The 26,733-nt window shown below is 43.8% G+C and overlaps 1 protein-coding gene across 3 annotated transcripts in view; it reads left to right on the top strand.

The window, feature by feature from the left end:
- Positions 1-2,021: 2,021 nt before the first annotated feature.
- The window catches only part of rnf4 (ring finger protein 4), a 65,342-nt gene continuing 40,630 nt past the window's right edge, over positions 2,022-26,733 (top strand). For 2 of the 3 annotated variants that reach the window (XM_041185552.1, XM_041185547.1), the window contains exon 1: positions 2,022-2,106. Coding sequence is in view for 1 of the 3 variants with exons in the window: in XM_041185550.1 (XP_041041484.1) it covers positions 2,104-2,106 (3 nt within the window). In the remaining 2 variants the exon portion in view is untranslated. The remainder of the gene's footprint in view (positions 2,107-26,733) is intronic. The other variant, XM_041185550.1, reaches the window with a different exon arrangement.

Here is a 26,733-nt window from a genome sequence, read left to right as displayed (position 1 = left end):
TCCCTATTATTAATTATCCCTGTTAATCCCTAGTATTATTACCCTATTATTTTTGCACTTCTGAGATTTGTCTACATATCTGTTGCTCTATCTCCCCCTGACTGTTAGGAGGCTTATAGAATATTCCCAGCAAAGTGATTGCCCCCTTTTTTTTTTAAGTTCTACACATATGGTCTAATTTGAGAAACCTTCTAAGATATCATCCCTCCTTACTGCAGTAATTGAATCCTTGATCAATGGTGCAATGCCACCTCCTCTTTTACACCATCCTGCCTCCCCCCCACATCACGCCTGAAGATTCTATACCCTGGAATGTTATGCTGCCAGTCCTGCCCTTCCCTTAACTATGTCTCTGTGATAGCAATAATATCATATTCCCATGTGTTAATCAACACCCTCAATTCATCTGCCTCACTTGTAAGACTCCTCATGTTAAAATAGATGCAATCCAGCCTTGCATTATTTCCTTGTGCCTTAACAGGTCAATATTTGCTCTGCCATCCAGACTAACTTAGTTTCTCTTCTATATTTGGCTGTGCATCACCCCTTACTGTACCTCCACTCTGTATCCCATCCCCCTGCCAAGTTAGTTTAAACTGCACCACCCCCCCCCCCCCCACCACCACCCCGCACAGCACTATCAAACCTCCCTGCAAGGATGTTGGTCCCATTCTGGTTCAGGTGCAATGTGTCCGACTTGTACAGGCCCCACCTTCACCAGAAACAGACCCAGTGATCCAGGAAACTAAAGCCCTCCCTCCTGCACCATCTCTTCAGTCACGCGTTCATCCTCTCTATCCTCCTATTCCTATACTCACGAGCATGTGGCACAGGGAGTAATCCAGAGATTACAATTTTGAGGTCCTGCTTTTTAACCTGGCACCTAGATCCCTAAATTCTTGTTGCAGCACCTCATCCCTCTTTCAACCTATGTCGTTGATAGCAATGTGAACCACGACCTCTGACTGTTCGCCCTCCCCCTTCAGAATGCCCTGCAGCCATTCTGTGACATCCTTAACCCTGGCACCAGGGAGGCAACATACCATCCTGGAGTCACGTCTATGGCCGCAGAAGCGCCTGTCTGCACCCCTACCTATTGAGTCTCCTACCACCATTGCTCTTGCACTCTTACTCCTTCCCCCTCCCCTTGTGCAGCTGAGCCACCCACAGTGCCATGAATTTCACTCTGGCAACACTCTCCAGAGGAACCTTCACCCTCATCGTTTTCCAACACAGAAAAAACAGTTCTTGAGTGAGATGCACTCTGGGGCGATCCTGACGACCTGCCTTCTAATGACTGGTGGTCACCCATAATCGTACTGAATGGCAAGCTCCAGGCACCGAATGACTTACTCATGCTGCTAATTGCTGCTCTCCATGGCCCCCTTCGCTGCAACTCTTCTGCAACTCCAAGCACGATTCCGCCCCGCCTCTTAACGATTGGCTGGCACGATGAGGGCAGGGGTCATTTGAAATGATTGACAAAGCAGAGACGCGCATGCGCTGTATTAACCCCCGCCTCTTTCCAATAGAAGAGGATATTCGATGGCAGGTTTGGGTTAAACGGCTCCCTCACAATGTGGCCACACACGACGACATGTCTGGAGCACAACCCTCCCCACCTCCTCCACTGGGTTTTTAATATATTATATAAAAATTAAAACACTTTTCTCCCGTTTGTACTCGCGGTCGACATCGGAAAGGATGGAAAAATTTGAAAACGCAGCCGTTAACCGTCAGTCCTGCGCCGCGCACTGCTTTCTGGGAGTTGTAGGCTGCATCAGCGGGCGCTGCCCAACACCACCCCTATCATGCCCCGCCTGCCCTTCCTCTGACCTCCCCCCCACACTTTCGTCGACGCGTGGGCGGGGCCGACTGTCCAATCGGTCGTCTGCGCCGCGGGACGGGATTGCTCGGAAACAAGCAGACTGACCAATCGCCGGCGAGATGAGAGGGGTTGGGGGGGGGGGGGGGGAGAGGCGGGGCCGACGGCCGGTCATGTTGGGGGCGGGGGGGGGGGGGGGGGGTGTCCTCCCTTTTTTCCCTTCGTCCCTCCGCTGGCGGAGCTTCCTCATGAGTAGATGGGACTTCCTTCCTTTTTGAATGGTGAATGAATTTTTACCTCTCTTTTTTAAGATTTCCTTTTTTAGTCGGGTGTATATGGTAATAATCCTTGTTGCTTTCCTCATGAGCACTGGATGGTTTGTTCTGGGTGGTTTTGTCTCTATTTTTTGCTGTCTCTATTTGTCGCCTGGTTTTGCTCCCAGTCCTGTGAAGGTTTCCCTGATTATGGCCCTTAGGCCTCAGCAACTGCAGATCGTCCACACTGCTTTTTTTCTGTGATGCCTCTATTATTATAACCTTACATAATATTTGTTAATGAGGGTTAAATGTGGATGAGGCTTAAATGTTAAAATGTTTGAATGCTTGTTTTAAGGAGATTCATTATTGCCTTTGTGCAAGATATTATGGTTCATTTTTTGTGTGTGTGTGTGTGTGTGTGTTTTGGAGTTAAGTTTGGGATTTCTCTTTTTTTTTGGCCTTTGGCCTTGTTGCATGGTTATATTTCAAGCACTCGTGATCTCTTCCTGTGTCATTTCGCATCACTTTGACTTTTAGGCTGCATTGAGACTAGTTGTGTTAGGGCTGGCACTGAGACCATAAGCCATAGGAGCAGAAATTAGGCCATTCGGCCCACCAAGTCTGCTCTGCCATTCAATCATGGCTGATAGGTTTCTCAACTCCATTCTCTCGCCTTCTCCCCGTAACCTTTGATCCCCTTACCAATCAAGAACCTATCTATCTTGGTCTTAAATACACTCAATGACCTGGCCTCCACAGCCTTCTGTGGCAATGAATTCCATAGATTCACCACTTTCTGGCTAAAGAAGTTTCTCCTCATCTCTGTTCTAAAAGGTCTTCCCTTTACTCTGATACTGTGCCCTCAGGTCCTAGTCTCTCCTACTAATGGAAACATCTTCCCCACGTCCACCCTATCCAGGCCTTTCAGTATTCTGTAAGTTTCAATCAGATCCCCCCTCATCCTTCTAAACTCCATCGAGTATAGACCCAGAGTCCTCAAACGTTCCTCATATGTTAAGCCTTTCATTCCTGGGATCATTCTCGTGAACCTCCTCTGGACCCTCTCCAAGGCCAGCACATCCTTCCTGAGATATGGGGCCCAAAATTGCTCACAATATTCTAAATGTGGTCTGATCAGAGCCTTATAAAGCCTCAGCAGCACATCCCTGCTTTTATATTCTAGTCCTCTCAAAATAAATGCCAACATTGCATTTGCCTTCTTAACTACTGCGTCAACCTGCAAGTTAACCTTAAAAGAATCCTGGACTAGGAATCCCAAGTCCCTTTGCACTCCAGACTTCTAAATTCTCTCCCCATTCAGAAAATAGTCTATGCCTCTATTCCTACCAAAGTGCATGACCTCACACTTGCCCACGTTGTATTCCATCTGCCACTTCTTTGCCCATTCTCCTAACCTGTCCAAATCCTTCTGCAGCCTCCCCGCCTCCTCAATACTACCTGTCCCTCCACCTATCTTTGTATCAGCTGCAAACTTAACCAGGATGCCCTCAGTTCCTTGATCTAGATCGTTAATGTATAAAGTGAAAAGTTGTCCCAACACTGACCCCTGCGGAACTCCACGAGTCACTGGCTGCCATCCTGAGAAGGACCCCCTTATCCCCATTCTCTGCCTCCTGCCAGACAGCCAATCTTCTATCCTTGCTAGTACCTTGCCTCTAACACCATGGGCTCTTATCTTTCTGAGCAGCCTCCTGTGCAGCACCTTGTCAAAGGCCTTCTGGAAGTCCAAGTAGATAACATCCATTGGCTCTCCTTTGTCTAACCTACTCGTTACCTCCTCAAAGAATTCTAACAGATTTGTCAGGCATGACCTCCCCTTGATGAAACCATGCTGACTTTGCCTGATTTTACCATGCACTTCCAAGTATTCTGAAATCTCATCCTTAATAATGGACTCTAAAATCTTACCAATGACCGAGGTCAGGCTAATCAGCCTGTAATTTTCCGTCTTTTGCCTCACTCCCTTCTTAAACAGGGGGGTTACATTAGTGATTTTCCAGTCCTCTGGGACCCTCCCTGACTCCAGTGATTCCTGAAAGTTCACCACTAATGCCTCCACTATCTCTTCAGCTATCTCCTTCAGAACTCTGGGGTGTAATCCATCTGGTCCAGGTGATTTATCCACCTTCAGACCTTTCAGTTTTCCTAGCACCTTCTCCTTGGCTCACCTCTGCCCTCCCGACTCTCTTGAACTTTGGGGATGTCACTCGTGTCTTCCACTGTGAAGACTGATGCAAAGTACTTATTCAGTTCCTCCGCCATTTCTTTGTTCCCCACTACTACTTCTCCAGCGTCATTTTCCAGCGGCCCAATGTCCATTTTTGCCTCTCTCTTACTGAGGATGAGTGAAAGATCCCAACTGTACGTGTATTGTATGCAAATACAGTCATCACAAAAACTTAGTATGCAGGATAGCAAATAATTAGGAAGGCAAATGGAATGTTGATTATCACAAGGGAAATGGGAGGTGAAAGTAGAGATGTTTTGCTAGTTGTACAGGGTGTTGATGGGACCACATCCAGAGTACTGTGTACACTTTTGGTCTCATTATTTAAGAAAAGGTGTAAATTTATTAGAAGCAGTTCAGAGAAAGTTCACTCGATTGATAGCTGGCACGTGGGGGTTATCCTATGAGGAAAGGTTGCACAGGCTGTGCCTGGATCCTTTGGAGTTTAGAAGAATGAGAGGTGATCTTATTGAAATATTCCAAGGGGACTTTACAGGATTGATGTTGAAAGGATGTTTTGCCTTGTGAGAGAGATCAGAACTAGGGGAAGCAGTTTAAAAATAAGTTGCCTCCCATTTAAGAAGGAGATAAGAATTTTTTCTTTGGGTTGGGAGTCTTTGGGACTCTCTTCCCTGGAGAGCAGTGGAGGCATGGGCAATGAGCACTTCTCAGGCAGAAGTAGATTGAGTCCCTTGTTATTCAAGAATCTAAGGCTACGGGGGACAATTGGAATGTGGAGTTGAAACCCAAAATTGCCTTAATGTTGAGAGTGGAAGTTGGGGACTTCAACTTCAGATGGATCTCAGAGCTTTTGTGCATGTGCAGTCAGGGAGCTGGCTGCACATGTGCAGATCAGCATTTTTATCTTCTTTGGGTCCAGTAAATCTGCGTGTAAGGAAAGTGGTGTGAAAACTCTTGAGTCAGGTGACTGGAAGCAGAGTGCCATTGAAGAATTTCCCAGGCAGAGGACAGGGAGAGGTCTCAAGGGAAAAGTCCCAGAGAGGGGGTCAGGAAAAGGTCCTAGTTCAGTTAAAAAGAGGAGCAGAGAAACAGACTCCAAACAGGAAAAGAGCTGTGGAGAGCAGACTTTAAGTGAAGAAGGCAGCTGAAGTTTGGTGATCGCCACAACAAGCAATGTTACCCCTTTGGAGCGGGAGTGTTCTGCTTGGCACAGCAGAAGATCTGAAGCTGTGCCTGTAATTTGGTAGTGCTTGCATGTATACTTGGGAATCCAGGAGAACAGATTCTTGAGAGAAGAGATTGAAACCCTGCAAGATGAGCCGTTGTTGATGCCATCCAAGTTGAGCGACCTTTGGAGAGGATTCCCAGGTTAGATTTTCAAAGGTGAAGACTGGAATCCCTCATGAGAGGGACAGAGTTTCCGTGAGATTGGTTGACTAAGAATGTGTTACTGATGAGTAGTCTTTCTTGGTCCCATCAGCCATTTATTGTGTAGTGTGGTGTGTTCAACCACGTTTGCTTATTAATTCACATATACCTCCTATTCCCTGAATGTTAGTGTACCAGGTAGACATTGTAAGTTGTTTTATCTTTCTGACCTTGTATAGTAAAGTTTATTTTTGTTTGTCTAAAATCTGTTGAATCTTGTGGCTTTCTTCACTGAGCAAGTGTTGTGAATCTCAAATTTTGTCTACTTTAAACAAAACATTATTGGGCCCTAATTGGAATTTACGAACAACTTGGGAATCTGGTCTAGGATAATATTAGAGACCACAGTAAGATCAGCCATGATCTTATTGAATGGCGTAGCAGGCTCAAGGGGCCGAGTGGCCTACTCCTAATTTGTATATTTGTATTAAAACAAATGGGAACAAAGGTGGAGTTTTTCATTTGAAGAATATACTGCTGGAAGAATTAATTCTGCATAAGTAGAATGGGCAGAGAAGTGGCAGATGGAATTTAACCCTGAAAAGTGTGAGGTGATACACTTTGGAAGGAGTAATTTGACAAGGAAGTATTCAATGAACGGCATGACACTAGGAAGTTCTGAGGAACAAAGAGCGTGCGTGTCCATAGATCTCTGAAGGCGGAGGGGCATGTTAGTGGGGTGGTGAAAAAGGCATACGGGACACTTGCCTTTATCAATTGAGGCATAGATTACAAAAGTAGGGAGGTCATGTTGGAGTTATATAGAACCTTGGTGAGGCCACAGCTGGAGTACTATGTGCAGTTCTGGTCCCCACATTATAGAGGGGGTGCAGAGGAGATTCACCAGGATGTTGCCTGGGATGAAACATTTAAGTTATGAAGAGCAGTTGGATAGACTTGGGTTGTTTTCGTTGGAGCAGAGAAGACTTGGGGGGGTGACCTGATCGAGGTGTACAAGGTATGAGGGACATGGACAGGGTGGATAAGGAGCAGCTGTTCCCCTTAGTTGAAGGGTTAGTCACAAGGGGGCATAAGTTCAAGGTGAGGGGCAGGAGGTTTAGGGGGACGTGAGGAAAAACTTTTTTACCCATAGGGTGGTGGCAGTCTGGAATGCACTTCCGGGGAGAGTAGTGGAGGCGGGTTGCCTCACATCTTTTAAAAAGCACCTGAATGAGCACTTGGCTGGTCATCACATTCAAGGCTTTGGGCCAAATGCTGGTAAATGGGATTAGGTAGGTAGGTTAGGTGTTTCTCATGTGTCGGTTCAGACTCGATGGGTCGAAGGGCTTCTTCTGCACTGTGATTCTGTGATAAGTAATCGTTGGGTGGTACAGAACTTGAATATTGTGGGGAAAGAGAGACATCAAAGCTTTTCATGTTGCACTCATCAGGACACTCCAATAATACCAATATAAGGAGAAAACAACAATTAAAATATGTGAGAAGTGTGTGCTGATTGGTTGCCACGTGGACTCTGGTAGATGTGTTGCCATGGAGAATGCACCAGTCATTGTGACTGACAATTAACCACAAATCATTGTTCACCCTGATCAGGGTCAAGCTGTCTGGTTTCAATGATGCTTGGCAGTTAACTGTCAGTCATCATCACTAGTACATCCTCCAAGACTACACCTCTGCCAGAGTCCACTTGGCAACCAATGATATGAACATATGAAATTAGAGCAGAAGTAGGCCACTCGATCCGTTGAGCCTGCTCCGCCATTCATTAAGATCATGGCTGATCTGTTTGTTTCGAATTCCACGTTCCTATCTAGCTCTGATAACAGATTCTTGTTAGCAAGGGAATCAATCTACCTCTGCCTTAAAAATATTAAATGACCCCACCTCCACTACCTTCTGAGGCAGAGAGTTCCAAAGTCGCACAACCCTCAGAGAAAAAACTTCTCACCTCTGTGCTAAAATGGCAACCCCTAATTTTAAAACAGTGCCCCTTAGTTCTGGAGGAAACATTTTTCCATGTCCACGCTGCCAATACTTCAATCAAGCCACTCCTCACTCGTCTAAACTCCAGTGGAAACAAGCCCAGTCTGCCCAACCTTTCCTCATAAGACAAACCCGCTCATTCCAGATATCAATCTATTAAACTTCCTCTGAAGCGCCAATGCATTTATATCCTTCCTTAGTTAAGGAGACCAAAACTGCACACAGTATTCGAGATGTGGTCTCATTAGTGCCCTGTATAACTGAAGCATAACATCCTTACTTTTATGATCAATTCCTCTCATAATAAAGGATAGCATTCCATGAGCCTTCTTAATTACATGACTCCTTACTAACTTTTTGTGACTCATGCATGAGAACACCCAGATCCCTCTGCAGCCTGGAATTCTGCACTTTGTAATACTCTGCTTTTTTTTATATCTGCTAAAGTGAAAAACTTCACATTTTCCCATGTTAAACTCCAGTTGCCAGTTCTTTGCCTGCTCACTCAACCTATCTATATCCATCTGCAATCTCGTCCTCTTCCCAACATACTTTCCCACCTATCTTTGTCATCTGCAATTATGCCTTCACTCCACCAATCTAAGTCATTGATATAAATTATAAAAGGTTGAGGCCCCAACACAGCATGCTGCAGGACTCCACTCGTCACATTCTGCTAATCAGACAAAACCCAATTATGCACACTCTTTTTCTGCATGCCAGTCCTCTATCCATGCTAGTATGTTACCCCCTACAATTTGAGCTTTTATTTTCCGCACCTTATCAAATGCCTGCTGGAAATCCAAGTACAGCACTCTCTTCTCATATAGTATAAATTGTTGTTTACCCCTAACATTGATGTTCTTGCAAAGTGTCATGATGAGTGCAAGATGAAAAGCTTTGACAAGTCTCTTGCAGCAATTCTACGTGAGCTCTTGTTTTACCTTGTAATGTGTTCAGGGCAGAAGATCCAGTTTGGAAATTCGAGCACAGGAGGATGCAATTTATGGGTCTGATTCTATTAAGGGGTTTTGCTTCCATTTTACATCTGTTACTATACTTTTAAGCTTTTTTTGTAGCCTCCAATTGCCTTCCTATCCACCCTTTTCTCCTTCCTGCAATCTCTCTGCCTTGTTATTGAGGCCAACCACTTTTTAATCTCCTTGTTCCTTTTTGGGTCCTCAAAACTGCAGAGTCCCTTGCTTTGCTTAGTTTGTTTTCTACTACAACCAACAGGTTTCTTTTTTAATACGAGTGTTGAATTGCATAATTACGACTTCCTGACTTCTCATACTTCCTGCTGCTTCTCTCAGTCTCAGGATGGCCTATAAGATGCACCAAGACTTCTCAATCTTTTAAAACCCCCTTTTTCCCTATTGTACTGACATTGTTTCAGTAATAAAGCTATAAAAGCATGAAAAATAATTTTATCTTAATATATAATGTACCATTACATAAAAATGAAACATTTTAACAATATTTGCTCTCTTACCTCCCTTCTAGCTTTACCCTCTTACTTCGTCTAATTATTTGTTATTTAACTTGTTTTACTTGTGCCCTTCTGCCTCTCTGGGGATCTTTTTTTATAAACAAAAGGAATATTTTCAGCTTTCCAGGCTTTTTTTTTCATCCAGTGAAAAGCTGATATTGTGCAGATTAATGTAGCCACGTTTATAGATGTGATATGATTAATCTTTGGAATGTCTGGTGTATCTGTGCTGTAACCTAAGGAGCATAAAGTGTTGAACTTTCCTGGCAGATTGACAAGTCCCAGATTCATTCTGTGCTGAGTTAGCTGACTTTAGCTGGGATAGCGTTTGTGGTGCTACGTGTAAATTTGGTGTTGAGGTAGGGAGAAGGAAATCAAACAAGGGTTTCACTTCCGATTGTTGAGCACTGTTGGTAATACATCTGAGTGTCACTGAGTGAGAACAATACTTGAGCTCGCACTAATGTCTGGCCCCACTGTCCTGCAATTGAGTAACCTGTCTACTGGATAATGTGATTGAATAAAGGCCAGTTGGAAAATGAGCCTCTATCCTTAAGAGGGGAGAAAATTGTCAAAGGATGTTAAAAGAAATACATTGGTAGCTTCAAGAATCTGTGCAATCTAGCTTAACGTGAATTCGCTTTGTTTTGGTAAGCTTTTCAAAAAAAAATGTCATTGTTTTGCTAAGCACTAATATTGCGTGCATGAGGTGAGGGTTTGCTCAGAGGTGAAACATCAGTCTCTTGGCCGAGGGGTTTGCACTGCAAGTTAAAGGTGTGCTAAGTTATGCTGTCCTGAGCAGCTTTTTCAGTCTGATTGGAAAAACAGGCAGTTTTGTGGTTGGTGCAGTTTTATTACAGTGCTGGAGAGAGAGTATGTCATAGAGGGGTCAAGGACAAAATATTACAGCTAATAAACAATAGAAGAATGATTACACTACTGGGTGTATTCTATAGGCCACCAACTATCAGGGAAGTTTAAAGGAACAAATTTCTAGGGTATTTACAGAAAGGTGCAAAAACTATAGTTATCATGGACTTCAATTAAACTAAACTCACTGGGATAATAGTGTAAAGAGCAGACAGAGGGAAGAGTCTCTGATGTGAGTTCAGGAGAATTTTCTTGATCAGTACCTTTCTAGCCCAACTAGGAAGGAGGTATTGCTGGATCTGATTCTGGAGTATGAGGTGTGTTGGATGATCAAGTGTCATTAGGGGAACAATTCAGAAAGTAATCATAGAATAATAAGGTTTAAATTGGCCAAGGAAAAGGAGGGTGAGCAATCCAAAGTAAAAGTGTTTAATTGAAAGAGGGCCAATTTCAGTGGGGTGAGAACAGATTTGGCCCATGTGTTGGGATCAAATTGGCAGGCAAAAATGCAAAAAGAAAAATGGGCTGTCTTTAAAGAGGTGATGGTTTGGGAGGAACGGTACAACAAACAAAAGTAAAGTTCCCTGGATGAGGAAAGAGAAGAGAGTAAGATGAAGCACAAAAATACTGATGTCAGGTTGATAAAACAAATGAGAATGAGGCTGAATATAAAAACTATGGAGGGCAAGTGAGAAAGGAAATTAGAGGCAAATAGGGAATATAAGAAGAAACTAGCAGCTAGTATAAAAGGAAATCTGGAAGTCTTCTATAGGAATATAAATAGTAAAAGGGTAGTAAGAGGAAGAATGACCTATTTGGAACCAGAATAGGAGCTATGCCTGGAGGCTGAGGGCATGGATGAGGTACTGAATTAGCACTTTGTATCTGTTTCTAAACAGGGAAGATGCTTTTACAGTGAAAGAGAAGGTAGTTGAGGTACTGAATGGGATGAAAATTCATTTAAGAGGCGTTAGAAAGGCTGACTATATTTAAAAGTTGATAAGTCACAAAGACCAATTGAGATGCATCTGAGGATGCTGAAGGAAATAAGAGTAGAAATTGCACAGGCAATGGCCATAATCTTCCAGTCCTCCTTAGAAGGGTGGTGCCAGAGGGCTGGAGAATTGCTAATGTTGCACCCAGATTCAAAAAAACCTGTAACGATAAGTCCAGCAGCTACAGACCAATCAGTTTAACCTCAATGGTAGCGAAGCTTTTAGAAATGATATTCTGGGATAAAATGAGTAGTTACTTGGACAAGTGTCGATTAATTAATGCAAGTCAGCACAGATTTGTTAAAGACAAATTGTGCTAAATAAACTTTCATTGACTTTTTTTAATGAGGCAGCAGAGAGGGATAAGGACGATGTGGTCTATGTAGACTCCCAAAAAGCATTTGAAACAGTGGCACATAACAGGCTCTCCAGCAAAGTTGAAGCCCATGGCGGTACAGATAAGAAGTTGACTGAGTGATGGGAAATGGAGCAATGGCGAACAGTTGTTCGGACCGGAGGATGCTATATAGCTGGGCTCCCCAGGGTCATATCAGGATCACTGCTTTTCTTGATCTATGTTAATGACCTAGACTCAAGTGTACAGGATACAAATTCAAAATTTACAGATGACTCAAAACTTGGAAGTAATGTGAACTGTGAGGAAGATAGAGATGGACTTCAAGAGAACTCAGGCTGGTGGAATGGGTGGACAGGTGGTAGATAAAATTTAGTACAGTACAGAGAAGAGGAAAGTGCTACATTTCAGTAGGAAGAATGAGGATATGCATAAAATAAAGGGCACAATTCTAAAGGGAGGTGCAGAATCCTGTTCCTTTATAAATAAAGGCAAAGAGTAGAAAAACAAGGAAGTTATGGTGAGCCTTCTGGACACCACACTTTAGGAAGGATGTGAAGGCATTAGAGGTTGCAGAGAACATTTACGAGAATGAAGCTGCTCATTCTTGGAACCAGTTACGTGAATGGATTGGAGGAGCTAGGGGCTGTTCTCCTTGGAGAAGAGAAGGTTGATAGGAGATTTAAGAGAGGTGTTCATTATCGTGAGGGACCTGGGTAATGGGACCGAGAACCTGAGAACACCGATTTAAGGTGAATGGCAAAAGAAGAAATGGTGACAGGAAAAATGCTTTACACAACTAGTGGTTAGGATCTGGAATGTACTGCCTGAGCTTGGTTAAGACAGATTCAATTATGACTTTCAAAAGGGAATTGGATAATTATCTGTAGGGCTATGGGGGAAGGGTGGAGTAGTGTGATGAGCTGAGTTGCTCCAGCAGAGAGCTTTCACAGACATGATAGGTCAAATAGCTGCCTTCAGTGCTATACTTTACGTTTGTGATTTTTGCTGTGAGGTCTCTCATTAATTTTAATATAAAATGTGTATTTTATTAACTTCTTGATAACTTCAGAGAAACAGCTTGGGGATAAGGTTATAGATATGCTTAGGAGCATAAGAAATAGGAGCAGGAGTCGGCCATTTGGCCTCTCGAGCCTGTTCTGCCATTCAACTAAATCAGCTGATCTACCCCAACACCATTTTCCCACACTATCCGCATATCCCTTAATATCTAGAAATCTATTGATCTCAGTCTTGAAGATGCTCAATTACTGAGCCGCCACAGCTCTCTGGGGTAAAGCATTCCAAAGGTTCACCACCCTTTGAAGGAATTCTTCCTCATCTCCTCCCTAAATGGCCTACCCCTTATTTTGAGACTGTGTCCCCTGGTTCTTGGCTCGCCAGCCATGGGAAACATCCTTGCTGCATCTACCCTCTCACACCATGTAAGGATTTTGTATGCTTCAATGAGATCACCTCTCATTCTCTAAACTTGAGAACACAGGCCCAGTCTCCTCAATCTCTCCTCCTAGGATAAACCCACCAACCCAGGGATCAGTCTGGTGAACCTTCATTGCATTCCTTCTATGGCAAATATATCCTTCCTTGGGTATGGAGACCAAAATGGTACACACTACTCCAGGTGCCATCTCACCAAGGCTCTGTGTGATTACAGCAAGAAATCTTTACCCCTGTGCTCAAAACCTCTTGCAGTACGGGCAAGTATACCATTTGTCTTCCTGTTTGCGTATTGCACGTTAGCTTTCAGTGACTTATGAACAACAACATCCAGGTCCTTTTGGATATCTTACACTCCCCAATCTCTCACCATTTAAGAAATACTCTGCATTTCTGTTTCTCCTACCAAAGTGGATAACTTCATATTTTTCCATATTCTATTCTATCTACCATGTTCTTTCCCACTCACTTTGTCTGAATCCCATTGAAGCCTCTACATTCTCCTGACAACTCTCATTCCCACCTAGTTTTGTGTCATTAGCATACTTGGAAATATTACACTTGGTCCCCACATCCAAATCATTGATATAGATTGTGAATAGCTGGGAATGAAGCACTGACCCTTGCAGTATCCCACTAGCCACAACCTACCTACCAACCTGAGAATGACCAGTTTATTCCTCCTCTCTCGTTTCTCTCCGTTAACCAATCCTCAATCCCCAATCCATTAAGCTCTAATTTTGCTTACTAACTTCTGTGGGACCTTATCGAAAGCTTCAGAAAATCCAAAAACATCACACCCAATGGTTCTCTCCTAGCTATTCTACTAGTTAGATCCTCAAAACTCCTCTAGGTTTGTCAAACGTGATTTCCCTTTCATAAATCCATGTTGTCTCTGCTCAGTCCTACCATTTTCTAAGTTTTTATTCATTCATGGGATGTGGGTGATACTGGCTAGACCAGCATTTATTGCCCATCCCTAATTGCCCTTGAGAAGGTGGTGGCGAGCTGCCTTGAACTGTTGCAGTCCATGTGGTATAGGTGTGCCCACAGTGCTGTTACAGAGAGAGTTCCAGGATTTTGACCCAGCAACAGTGAAGGAACATCGATATATTTCCAAGTCAGGATGGTAAGTGACTTGGAGGGGAACTTGCATGGTAGTGTTCCTGTCTGTCTGCTGCCTTTGTCCTTCTAGATGGTTGTGGTCATTGGTTTGTGAGATGCTGTTTCAAGAGACTTGGTGAGCTCCTGCAGTGCATCTTGTAGATGGTACACACTGCTGCCATTGTGCGTTGGGTTGCCAATCAAGTGGGTTGCTTTGTCCCAGATAGTGTCAAGCTTCTTGAGTGTTGTTGAAACTGCACTCATCCAGCTAAGTAGAGAGTATTCCATCATTCTCCTGACTTGTGCTTTGTAGAAGGTGGACAGGCTTTGGCGAGTCAGGAAATGAGTCAGTAGCCTCTGACTAGTTCTTGTAGCCACAGTATTTATTTGGCTAATCCAGTTCAGTTTCTGGTCAATGGTAATCCCCAAGGATGTTGATAGTGGGGGATTCAACAATGGTTGGATTCTGTCCTGTTGGAGATGGTCATTCCCCAGCACTTGTGTGACGCGAATGTTACTTGCCACTTGTCAGCCCAAGCCTGAATATTGTTCAGGCCTTGCTGCACTTGGACATGGACTGCTTCAGTATCTGAAGTCGTGAATGGCGCTGTGCATTGTGCTATCATCAGCAAACATCCCCATTCCTGATCTCATGATGGAAAGAAGATCATCGAAGAAGCAATCGGGCCTACAACACTATTCTGAGCAGTTGTCCTGGAACTGGGATGACTGACCTCCAAAAGCCACAATGTTCTTCCTTTGTGCTAGGTATGACCCCAACCAGTGGAGAGTTTTCCCCGTGATTCCCATTGACTCCAGTTTTGCTAGGGCTCCTTGATGTGAAAGGCAGTCACTCTCACCTCACCTCTGGAGCCCAGTCCGACTTTTGTCCATGTTTGAACCAAAGCTGTAATGAGGTCAGGAGCTGAGCGACACTGGCAGAACACAAACTGAACGTCAGTGAGAAGGTTATTGCTAAACTAGTGCCGCTTAATAGCACTGTTGATGACCCCTTCCATTACTTTACTGATGGTAAGTGACCGAAGTGTCTGGTCATCACATCCTTTCTAATAGATTCTATCACTTTCCCCACTACAGATGTCAGGTTAACAGGTCTGTAGTTCCCTGCTTTCTTTTTCTCTCCTGCCTTTCTTAAATCGGGTGTTCCATTTGCTAACTTCCAATCTGTAGGAACTGTTCCAGAATCTATAGAATTTTGGAAGATGACCACCAATGAATCCACTATCTCTACAGCCTTCAACACTCTAGGATGGTAAATCATCAGGTTGTTGGCCATAAGTAAATTGGGAGCAAAAATTTGCTTTACACAGAATCACAGAATATCACAGTGCAGAAGAGACCCTTTGGTCCATTGAGTCTTCACTGACACATGAGAAACACCTGACCTACCTACCTAAGCCCATTTACCAGCACTTGGCCCATAGCCTTGAGTTTTATGATGTGCCAAGTGCTCATCCAGGTACTTTAACAAGGATGTGAGGCAACCCGCCTCCATTACCCTCCCAGGCAGTGCATTCCAGACTGCCACCACCCTATGGGTAAAAAAGTTTTTCATCCCATCCCCCTAAACCTCCTGCCCCTCACCTTGAACTTATGTCCCCTCGTGATTGACCTTTCAACGAAGGGGAACAGCTGCTCCCTATCCACCCTGTCCGTGCCCCTCATAATTTTCTACCCCTCCATCAGGTCGCCCCTCAGCCTTCTCTGCTCCAATGACAACAACCGAAGTCTATCCAACTGCTCTTCATAACTTAAGTGTTTCATCCCAGGCAACATCCTGATGAATCTCCTCTGCATCCCCTCCAGTGCAATCACATCCTTCCTATAATGTGACGACCAGAACTGCACACAATACTCCAGCTGTGGCCTCACCAAGGTTCTGTACAACTCCAACATGACCTCCCTACTTTTGTAATCTATGCCTCAATTGATAAAGGCAAGTATCCCATATGCCTTTTTCACCACCCCACTAACATGCCCCTCTGCCTTCAGAGATCTATGGACACACACACCAAGGTCCCTTTGTTCCTCAGAACTTCCTAGTGTCATGCTGTTCATTGAATACTTCCTTGTCAAATTACTCCTTCCAAAGTGTATCACTTCACACTTTTCAGGGTTAAATTCCATCTGCCACTTATCTGCCCATTTGACCATCCTGTCTATATTTTCCTATAGCCCAAGACACTCAACCTCACTGTTAACCACCCAGCCAATCTTTGTGTCATCTGCAAACTTACTAATCCTACGCCCCGCAAAGTCACCTATGTCGTTTATATAAATGACAAAAATAGGGGACCCAGCACAGATCCCTATGGTACACCACTGGACACTGGCTTCCAGTCACTAAAGCATCCTTCTGTCTTCACCCATTGTCTCCTACAACTAAGCCAACTTTGAATCCACCTTATCAAATTACCCTGTATCCCATGTGCCTTTGCCACCTTTATAAGTCTCCCATGTGGGACCTTGTCAAAGGCATTACTGAAATCCATATAAACTACATCAACTGCACTATCCTCTTCTACACACCTGGTCACCTCAAAAAATTCAATCAGATTTGTCAGGCATAACCCCCCTCTGATAAAGCCACGCTGACTATCCCTGATCAAACCTTCCCTCTCCAAATGGAGATAGATTCTTTCCTTCAGAATTTTCTCCAATAGTTTCCCTACCATTGACGTGAGACTCACTGGCCTGTAGTTCCCTGGCTTATCTCTACAACCCTTCTTGAATAGTGGAACCACAGTTGCTGTTCTGCAGTCCTCTGGCACCTCCCCCGTGGCCAGAGAGGAATTAAAAATTTGGGTCAGAACCCCTGCGATCTCCTCCCTTGCCTCCCTCAGCAGTCTGGGACACATCATCTGGACCTGGAGATTTGTCCACTTTTATGCCTGCCAAGACCTCCAATACCTTGTCACTCCCTATATCAATTTGTTTAAGAACCTCACAGTGTCTCTCCCCGAGTTCGATACCTTCATCCTCATTCTCTTGGGTGAAGACGGATGTGAAGTATTCATTCAACACTCTAGCGCTGACCTCTGGCTCCACCCATAGATTGCCCCCTTGGTCCCTAATGGGCCCTACTCTTTCCCTGGTTCTCCTCTTCCCATTGATATTCTTATAGAATATCTTGGGATTTTCCCTACTTTTACCAGCCAGAGATTTTCTTTTATCCCCTCTTTGCTCTCCTAATTGCTTTCTTAAGCTCCACCCTGCACTTTCTGTACTCTACTCATGCCTCCGCTGATTTGCTTCCCTTGTACCTGCTAAAAGCCTCTCTTTTCCTTCTCATCGTAACCTGAATATCTCTGGTCATCCATGGTTCTCTGGGCTTGTTACTCCTTTCTATCACCCTTGAGGGAACATGTTGAGCCTGTACCCTCCCCATTTCCTTTTTGAATGCCCCCACACTGTTCCTCTGTAGATTTCCCCACAAGTAGCTGTCCCTAGTCTACCTTGGCCAGATCCTGCCTTATTTTATTAAAATCCACTCTTCCCCAATCCAAAACACTTTTTTGCAACTTGTCTATTTCTTTGTCCATAACAAACTTAAACTGTACCACCTATCACTGGCCCTCTATCCAGCTCTACTTGTCCCATCCTCCCCCCCAAACCAGCTTATATTTCACCTCTCTTCTATTTTTACTTAGTTCTGTTGAAGAGTCATGCAGACTCGAAGCATTAACTGTGTTCCTCTCCACAGATGCTGCCAGACCTGCTGAGTTTTTCCAGGTGTTTTTGTTTTGGATTTCCAGCATCCGCAGTTTTTTGCTTTTATATTAAACTCTACCATGTTGTGGTCGCTATCACTAAAATGCTCCCCCACCACCACCTCAGCCACCTGTCCAACTTCATTCCCCACAATTAGGTCCAACACTGCGCTGTCTCTTGTTGGACCCTTTACATATTGACCTAGAAAGTTCTTCTCAAGAAATCCACTCCATCCAAGCCCTTAACACTATGTCTATCCCAATTAACGTTGGGGAAGTTGAAATCACCGAATATAATTACCCTATTATTGTTTTTACACGCCTTCGTAAATTGTGCACATATTTGCTCCTCAATTTCCCGCTGACTATCTGGGGGTCTGTAATAAACACCTAACAATGTGGCTGCCACTTTTTTATTCCTAAGCTCTACCCACAAAGCTTCATTCGATGCCCCTTCCAAGATATTGGACCTCCTCCCTCAAATATGCAAGAGTTTACTCCTTGGGCATCTTTTCGTCTACACAAGATGATGGACATACAGCAAATCCAATCCATTATGGAGGGGCTATCTTCAAAAAAAGTGTGGTTATGGGACAGGGTGTCACGTCTCCACTTTTGATGACTATAAATAGCACCCTGCTGGAAGCTGATAGCAAATTCTGCTACCTTGGGTCCACATAGAATGTCTGTTAATCTCTTGGTGCAAGAACTCGATACATACATAGGGAATGCAATTTTGCTGATGGCTTAAGAGGCCAATTCATGAGACAGTTTCTGACATGAGCTTCATGTGAAATGTTTTCCCTGTTGGCACCTGTTGCCGAGCCACTCTAGCCACTGATTATCGTGCTGGCACATGTCTGCCCACAGGTGATGTCATTGTTTCCCTCTGGCTCATGTGTCTCTGGTGTAAAAATCGATATTTAGGCTCTGCATGTCTTGCTTGGCAAGTATTCTTGTAGCAGAGCTTTGGTTATCCTTCTGGCTCCAGTCACATCACCATGCAGAAAATCCTTGGGCATACATCCATCTTACAGCCTGCAAAGTTGCCTATGTTTGAGTTCAAGTATACTTGAGAAATTTGCCTTGGGAGAATTACATCTTTCATGATTTTGTTCTTCCATGAGATGCCCAGAATGCACCACAAACAAAAAAGATGAAAGTTGTTGAGCTTCCTTTCTTGATAGTTGGTAGTTGTCTATGTTTCACAGTCATACAACAAAGTGCTGAGACCACAGGCTTCATAAACCAGCATCTTGGTCCAAAGAGTCAGCTTCATGTTATCCCATGCACATTTTGAGTTGGCCAAAGGTAGCTAAGGTTTCCCTATGTGTGTATCGAGTTCTTGCACCAAGAGATTGACAGACATTCTATGTGGACCCAAGGTAGCAGAATTTGCTATCAGCTTCCAGCGGGGTGCTATTTGCAGTCATTACAAATGGAGATGTTACACCTTGTCCCATAGCCACACTTTTTTTGAAGCTTATAATCGGGGAGAACAAGTTATAGGCCTGGGGAAGAGAATCCATGAATTTTTATAGCTGGGTTTCCCAGTGAGCAAATAGCTTGGCATCATGAGTGTAGGGGAGCTCTCTTATCATGATGTCTGACCGAGTGCAGTATGCAGGTCAATTCCTATATCTGCAGGGAAGGCAAAGGCTAGGAGCGTGAAGAAAATGCGAACCAACCTGGGGGCTAGGATACAGCCCTGTTTCACTCGTGAATTCTTCATCCTGAAACTATCAGAAGTGGTGCTCACAAACTACTATACAGTGCACATTGTCATGAAAAGAGTGGATGAGATAGAGGACAGTGAATTTTCCCCAAAATCTGTCCTGTAGATGGTGTTCAATGTTTTTTGAGATAGTCATAGTCTCTACAAAAGTAAAGAGCAATGTTGTGTTCCACTTTCTCTTGTTGTTGGCATATGGAGAAGATCATGTCCACTGTAGATCTGCCAGTACAGAAACCACAGTGTGCTTCTGGATGTACTCAGTCTACAAGTAGATGACGTCTTTGTCATGATCCCAGTGAAGGCCTTCCCAGTGACACCAAAGAATGTGATGCCCCTCTAGTTGTTGCGGTCTCCTCTGCTGCCTTTGTTTTTACACAATGTGATGATGTTTGCATCATATGTGTCCTGTTGAACAAACCCACCTTCCAACAGAGGAGGTCATGAAAGTGTGGCAGTAGATGGGACTTTCTGTGCTTAAGCAGTATGGCTAAAATTCCATCCTTGTCTTTGTTTACCAAGCAATCTTTGGCCTTTTTGAGCTCATGTGATGAAAGTCCTTTTGTCTAACTCAACCATGACAGGAAGCTGCGGGAAAGTGTCAAACGCAGATCTGGCAATGTCCATCTCATGGGAGTACAGCTCACAGTAGTGTTCAACACAGTGGAACATGTGTTTACTTTTGTCAATGAGTACTTCTGATTCCTGTGGACTCCCTGGCCTTGCTCTGCTCCAACACCTTCAGACATCTTGGCCATTGTGGCTGGGAAACTCTCTAAACATCTCTCTTCCACCCATCCCCCAACATTTTAAACACTTCGTTAAAACCACCCTATAAGCCCATAAGATGTAGGAGCAGAAGTAGGCCATTCAGCCTATTGAGTCTGATTGGTCATTCAGTGAGATCATGGCTTATCTGAAAATCCTCAACTTCACTTTCCTGCCTTTTCCCCATAACCCTTGATTCCTTTACTGATTAAAAATCTCTCTATCTCCACCTTGACTATAATTGATGACCCAGCCTCTACAGCCGTCTGTGGTAAAGAATTCCGCAGATTGACTTCCCACTGAGAGAAGAAATTCCTTCCCATTTCTGTTTTAAATGGGTGCCCCTTACTCTGAGATTAAGCCCTCTGGTTCTAGACTCCTCCACAAGGGGAAACAACCTCTCAGCATCTGCCAAGAATCCTATATGTTTCAATAAGGTCGCCTCTCATTCATCCAAATTCCAATGAGTACAGGTCCAACCTACTCAACCTTTTAAGATAAGAAGTCCTCCCATATCTGGGATCAGCCTAGTGGACCTTCTCTGGACTGCCTCCAATGCCTCTATATCTTTCCTTAGATAAGGGGACCAAAACTGTTCACAGTATTCTAGATGTGGTCTAGCTAGTGCTTTGTATAGTTTTAGGAAGACATCCCTATTATTATACTCCATTCCCTTTGAGATAAAGGTGAACATTCCATTTGCCTTCCCCATTACCTGTTGAACTTGTATGCTAGCTTTTTGTGATTCATGCACGATGACCTCCAAATTCCTCTGTGCTGGGGCTTTCTGCAGTCTTTCTCTATTTAAATAATATTCAGCTCCTCCATCCTTCCTGCCAAAGTGCATAACCTCACGTTTTATCACAGTATATTCCATCTGCCAAGTTTTTGCCCACTTGTTTAACTTTTCTATATCCCTCTGTATACTGTCATCCTCACCACTTGCCTTCCCACCTATTTTTGTGTCATTTGCAAACTTGGCGATAGTATATTCACTTCCCTCATCTAAGTCATTAATATGTATTGTAAATAATTGTGGCCCCAGCACTGATCCCTGTGGCAATCATCAGGTTGCCTTCCTGAAAATGACCCCCTTATCCCAACTCTGTCTTCTATTAGTTAGCCAGCCTTCTATCCATGCTAATATATTACCCCCAACACCATGATTTCTTATCTCATTAAGTAGCCTTATGTGTGGTAACTTACTGAACGTCTTTTGGAAATCCAAATACATTACGTTTACTGGTTCCCCTTTATCTATCCTGCTTATTACCACCTCAAAGAATTTTAATAAATTTGTCAGGCATGATTTCCCCTTCATGAAGCCATGCTGACTCTGCTTGTCAGGCATGATTTCCCCTTCATGAAGCCATGCTGACTCTGCTTGATTAGATTCTTTTCTAAATGCTCTGCTATTACATCCTTTTATAATAGGCTCCAACATTTTCCCAATGACGGATGTTAACCTAACTAGCCTACAGTTACCTTTTTTTTGATCTCCTTCCCTTTTTGAATAAGGGTGTCACATGGCAGTTTTCCAATCCTCTGGGACTTTTCCAGAACCTAAGGATTGTTATAAGATTACTACCAGTGCATCTACTATCTGAGTAGCTACTTCCTTTAATATCCTAGAATGCAACCCATCAGGTCCAGGGGACTAAGCAACCTTTAGCCCCAGTCACCCAGCAATCTTTCTGTTAGCCATTAGCTCGGGTTAAAGATGCTTTATAAACATAAATTTGTTATTTACGTCTGCATAGAAGCTGTTCAACAACAGATTAAAATTGTTTTCAACTGTAGAATAAACAGCGAGCAATGTAATTTGTACTTCAGAACAATGCATTTGAGGCAGATGCCTTGTTGAATCTCATTAATTCAGCAGTAAAGAATGAAGAAACTTGCAATAAAATAGTGCCTCTCACATCTTTACTTTTGATTAGCTGTTTTTTTTGAAGTGTAGTCACTCATGTTTGTGGGGCTGGTTGATGGCTAAATATTGGCCAGAGCACCAAGAGAACTTTCATGCTCTTTTAAGGAATGCTATCTTTTATGCCCATCTGAACAGGCAAGTAGGGTTTCAATTTAACCTCCAATCTGAAAGACAGCACCTTCATGATAGTATTCTTGGAATGGGGCTTCAACTACAGCCTTTTAACTTGGGTGAGAATATTTCCAAGCGAGCAAATCTGACATTGTGGCCACCGTAATAACCAGCTTAAGGAAGAAGTTAAAAAAAAACAGATAATACTGGAAAAACTCAGCAGGTCTAACAGCATGCGTGGAGAGAAAGACAGAGTTAATGTTTCAATTCCGTATGACTCACCCAAGTCAAAAGGCTGTAGTTCAAGCCTCATTCCAAGAAAACTATCTTGAAGATGTTGTCAGAGCTCTGAAGAGTCATACGGACTTGAAACATTAACTCTGTCTTTCTCTCCACACACTGTTAGACCTGCTGCGTTTGTCCAGCATTTTATGTCTTTGTTTCAGATTTCCAGCATCTGCAGTAATTTGCTTTTATCTTAGGGAAGAGGTAAGTTTAGAGGGCCCACAGACTATTAGTGGAATTTTTGACTGAATTTATTTTATTTTTAAATTCATAATTCATGGAGACACACTCTACAGAAAAATAGACAACACAGAAAATGTTGATCTGCAGAATATCCAGATTTAAGCATGAAAGATGTCCCAATAAAATGCCCAAAAAGGATCTTTCGAACCCGGAACGCTCAGCTTATAGTTGTGCAGCATGAGAAATTCTGTCTTGATATGCGGTAAGTTGTGTCCTTGTAAAGGTGGTAGTGATGTTGTCGATGAATATAAACTTCAAAATTCTTATCCCTAGCTGTCTCCAAAATATGTCATTCTCTTCAAATTTATCTTATTAGTTGAACTAAGATATCCAAGCCAGTACTTTATCACATTTGCTTTACCACTCCTAGACCCCTCTCTGCCACTGGGAGCGAGTGTAGGCCAGTCAGCCTATTTCGCACCATCCAATTCATTTGTGGCTGATCTGTACTTCTATCTACACTATTCATCCAACTTTAATCTACATTCCTTGCTACCCTTGCCCAGCAAAGATGCATCTGTCTCAGTTTTAAAAATTTCTGGCCCAGCTTCCTCAATCACTGGGGGAGAGTGTTCCAGATTTCCACTAATATTTGTGTGAAAAGGTGCTTCCTCGTTCTCTCTTGAATGGCCAACTGGTAGTTGTATTCTTTATAAGTGTTCACGTTTCTGTTTTTATATTTCTTCGTCCCAGGCAGTAACCTAGTGGATCTGCTTTGTGCCCTATCTATTGCCTCAACCTACTTCCAATGTTAAACCCAAAACTGTGCATACTGCTCGAGCTGGTGGCTTACTAAATATGTTATGTAGAACTGAAATGTTCCATAACTCGTGTCATAAAAAGCCAAAAGTCCATTGGCTTCTTTGTCTTTATCTGCTTGAGATGCTGCTTTAATACACCAAGCCTGAAATCCCAAATCCAAGACTATGGGGAGGTGAACGATTGGGAGAGGCGATGGCAGTAATCAAGAAATTGTGGAATGGTGGAGTTGATTATTCAGGAAGTGTACAATGACATGGAGAGCATCACAGGAACAATTTACATGGTCGTTAACACATTGTGGGAGCTTGTGTGCAAATTGACAGCCATGTTTCCTGTGTTACAGCAGTGACTACACTTCATAAAGTACCTCAGTGGCTGTAAAGCACTTTGAGTATCCGTTGATCATAAAAGATGCTATATAAATGCAAATGCTTTTTAATATAGAGCGCAAACAGACTGGGAAATATTGAAGTGGACTGTTAATAAATATTGAGGGAATAAGCTGATAGGTTAGGGAAGAAAAAGCAAGGCAGTATTGAGTATACTCTGAATGGAAAGCTAGTGAAAGATGTGGATGAACAAGGAGATGTAGTGATTCAAACACTCAATCTTCTGATATGCGAGTGCAGGGAGATTAAACAAAACGTTGTCAGCTTTATCAGGTAAGAGTCTCGGATTGAATGGTAACCATGTATAGGTAGTGGTTAGGCCATGTAGTTACTGTCAGCAGTTTTGGGTGCTTTGTTATTAAGAGACAGGTGACGTGTCACCTAGAGGACCGATAGTTCTATTTTAAAAGGGGCAGATCAGTTTGTAACAGCTGGAATAATGCCATTTTTCTAGTAAGAGGGGCAGGCGATGGCGTAGTGGTATTGTCGCTGGACTAGCAATCCAGAAACAGAGAGTAATGCTCTGGGGACCCAAGTTTGAATCCTATCACGGCAGATGGTGGAATTTGAATTCAATAAAAATCTGAAATTAATAGTCTAATGATGACCATGAAACCAGTCGATTGTTGTGTTTTTTTAAAAAAAAACCCATCTGGTTCACTTATTTCCTTTAGGAAGGAAATCTGTCATCCTTACCTGGTGTAGCGTACACATGACTCCAGGCCCACAACAATGTGGTTGACTCTTAAATGCCCTCTGAAATGGCAAAGCAAGGCTGTATCAAACCGCTACAAAGTCACAAAAAAAGAATGAAACCCAGCATCGACCAAGGCACCAGAAGCGACAACAGCAAAGTCCTGTTTACGAACATCTGGGGGCTAGGCCAAAATTGGGAGAGCTTTCTCACAGACTAGTCAAGCAACAGCCTGACAGTCATCCGCACAGAATCATATCTTACAGATAATGTCCCAGACTCCAGAATCACTGGATATGTCCTGTCCCACTGGCAGGACAGGCTCAGCAAAGGTAGCGACACAGTGGTATACCATCGGGAGGGAATTGCCCTAGGAGTCCTCAACATCAACTCTGGACCCCATGAAGTCTCATGGCATCAGGTCAAACATGGGCAAGGAAATCTGCTGATTACCACGTACCACCCTCCCTCAGCTGATGGATCAGTGCTCCTCCATGTTGAACGCCTTTTGGAGGAAACACTGAGGGTGGCAAGGGCACAAGATATACTCTGGGTGGGGGACTTCAATGTCCATCACCAAGAGTGGCTCGGTGGCATCACTTATGACTAAGCTGGCCGAGTCCTAAATGGCTGCTAGACTGGCTCTGCGGCAGGTAGGGAGAAAAACATACTTGACCTTATCCTCGCCAACCTGCCTGCCATAGATGCATCTGTCCATGACTGCCGCACAGTCGTTGTGGCGATGAAGTCCCTCCTTCACATTGAGAATACTTTCCATCGTGCCGTGTGGCACTACCACTGTGCTAAATGGGATAGATTTAGAACAGATCTAGCAACTCAAGACTGGGCATCCATGAGGTGCTGTGGGCCATTGGTATTCCATTTTGGAGGCTGATGAGGGCGCTGGTTCCTCCAGGGAGTGCAGACAAAGCCAAGCTTCTGCCACCACAAGCAGCCTGTCTGTACAGGAGGGGAGGAAGAGCAATAGTACTGGGGATTCTATAGTCAGGGAAACAGATAAGCGCCACTGTGGCGGTCAACGTGACTCCAGGATGGTATGTTGCCTCCCTGGTGCCAGGGTCCGGGATGTCACTGAACGGCTGCAGGGCATCGTGAAGGGTGAGGGTGATAAGGCAGAGGTTGGTACCAATGACATAGGTAGAAAGAGGGATGAGGTCTTGCATCAAGAATTCAGGGAGTTAGGCAGTAGACTAAAAAGCAAGGCCTCTCGGGTTGTAATCTCTGGTGCCACGTGCTAGCAAGCTCAGAAATAGGAGAATAGTGCAGATGAATACGTGACTTAAGAGTTGGTGCAGGAGGGAGGGTTTTAGATTCCTGGATCACTGGGACCGTTTCTGGGGAAGGTGGGACCTGTACAAGTAGAACAGTTGACATCTGAACCAAAGCGGGATTAACATCGTTGCAGGCGGGTTTGCTAGTGCTGTTGGGAAGAGTTTAAACTGATTCAGCAGAGCAAGGGACACAGAATGTTAGCAGAATAGGGACACATCATAATACAGTAAAACAATCACGTCAGAGGGAGTACAGCTGCATTATGTTTCAAGGGAGTAAGGCAAGGCAAGGCTGGATGGCTTCTACTTTAATGCCAGGAGTATTACAGATAAAAAGGATGAGTTAAGGGTGAGGATTGACATGTGAAGTTGTGATATAATAGCCATCACATAGACGTGGCTGAGGGAGGCGCAGAATTGGCAGCTCAACATTCCGGGATATAGAATCTTCAGGCGAGACAGGGGAGGGGGTAAAAGAGGAGGAGACATTGCATTATTCGTTAAGGAGTCAGCTACTGCAGTAAAGAGAGTTAATATCTTGGAGGGGGCATCGAATGAAGCTTTGTGGGTAGAGCATAGGAATAAAAAAGGGGCAGCCACATTGTTAGGTGTTTATTATAGACCCCCAGACAGTCAGCGGAAATTTGAGGAGCAAATATGTGCAAAATTTGTGGAGGTGTGTAAAAACAATAACAATAGGGTAATTATATTACACAACAAAAACAGAATTACCTTGAAAAACTCAGCAGGTCTGGCAGCATCGGCAGAGAAGAAAAGAGTTGACGTTTCGAGTCCTCATGACCCTTCAACAGAACCGTTCTGTTGCAGGGTCATGAGGACTCGAAACGTCAACTCTTTTCTT

Source organism: Carcharodon carcharias, chromosome 4 (assembly GCF_017639515.1).
Source record: "Carcharodon carcharias isolate sCarCar2 chromosome 4, sCarCar2.pri, whole genome shotgun sequence".
Taxonomy (NCBI): Eukaryota; Metazoa; Chordata; class Chondrichthyes; order Lamniformes; family Lamnidae; genus Carcharodon; species Carcharodon carcharias.
Note: the sequence above shows the minus strand (reverse complement) of the source record. Positions and strands in the feature narration are given on the sequence as shown.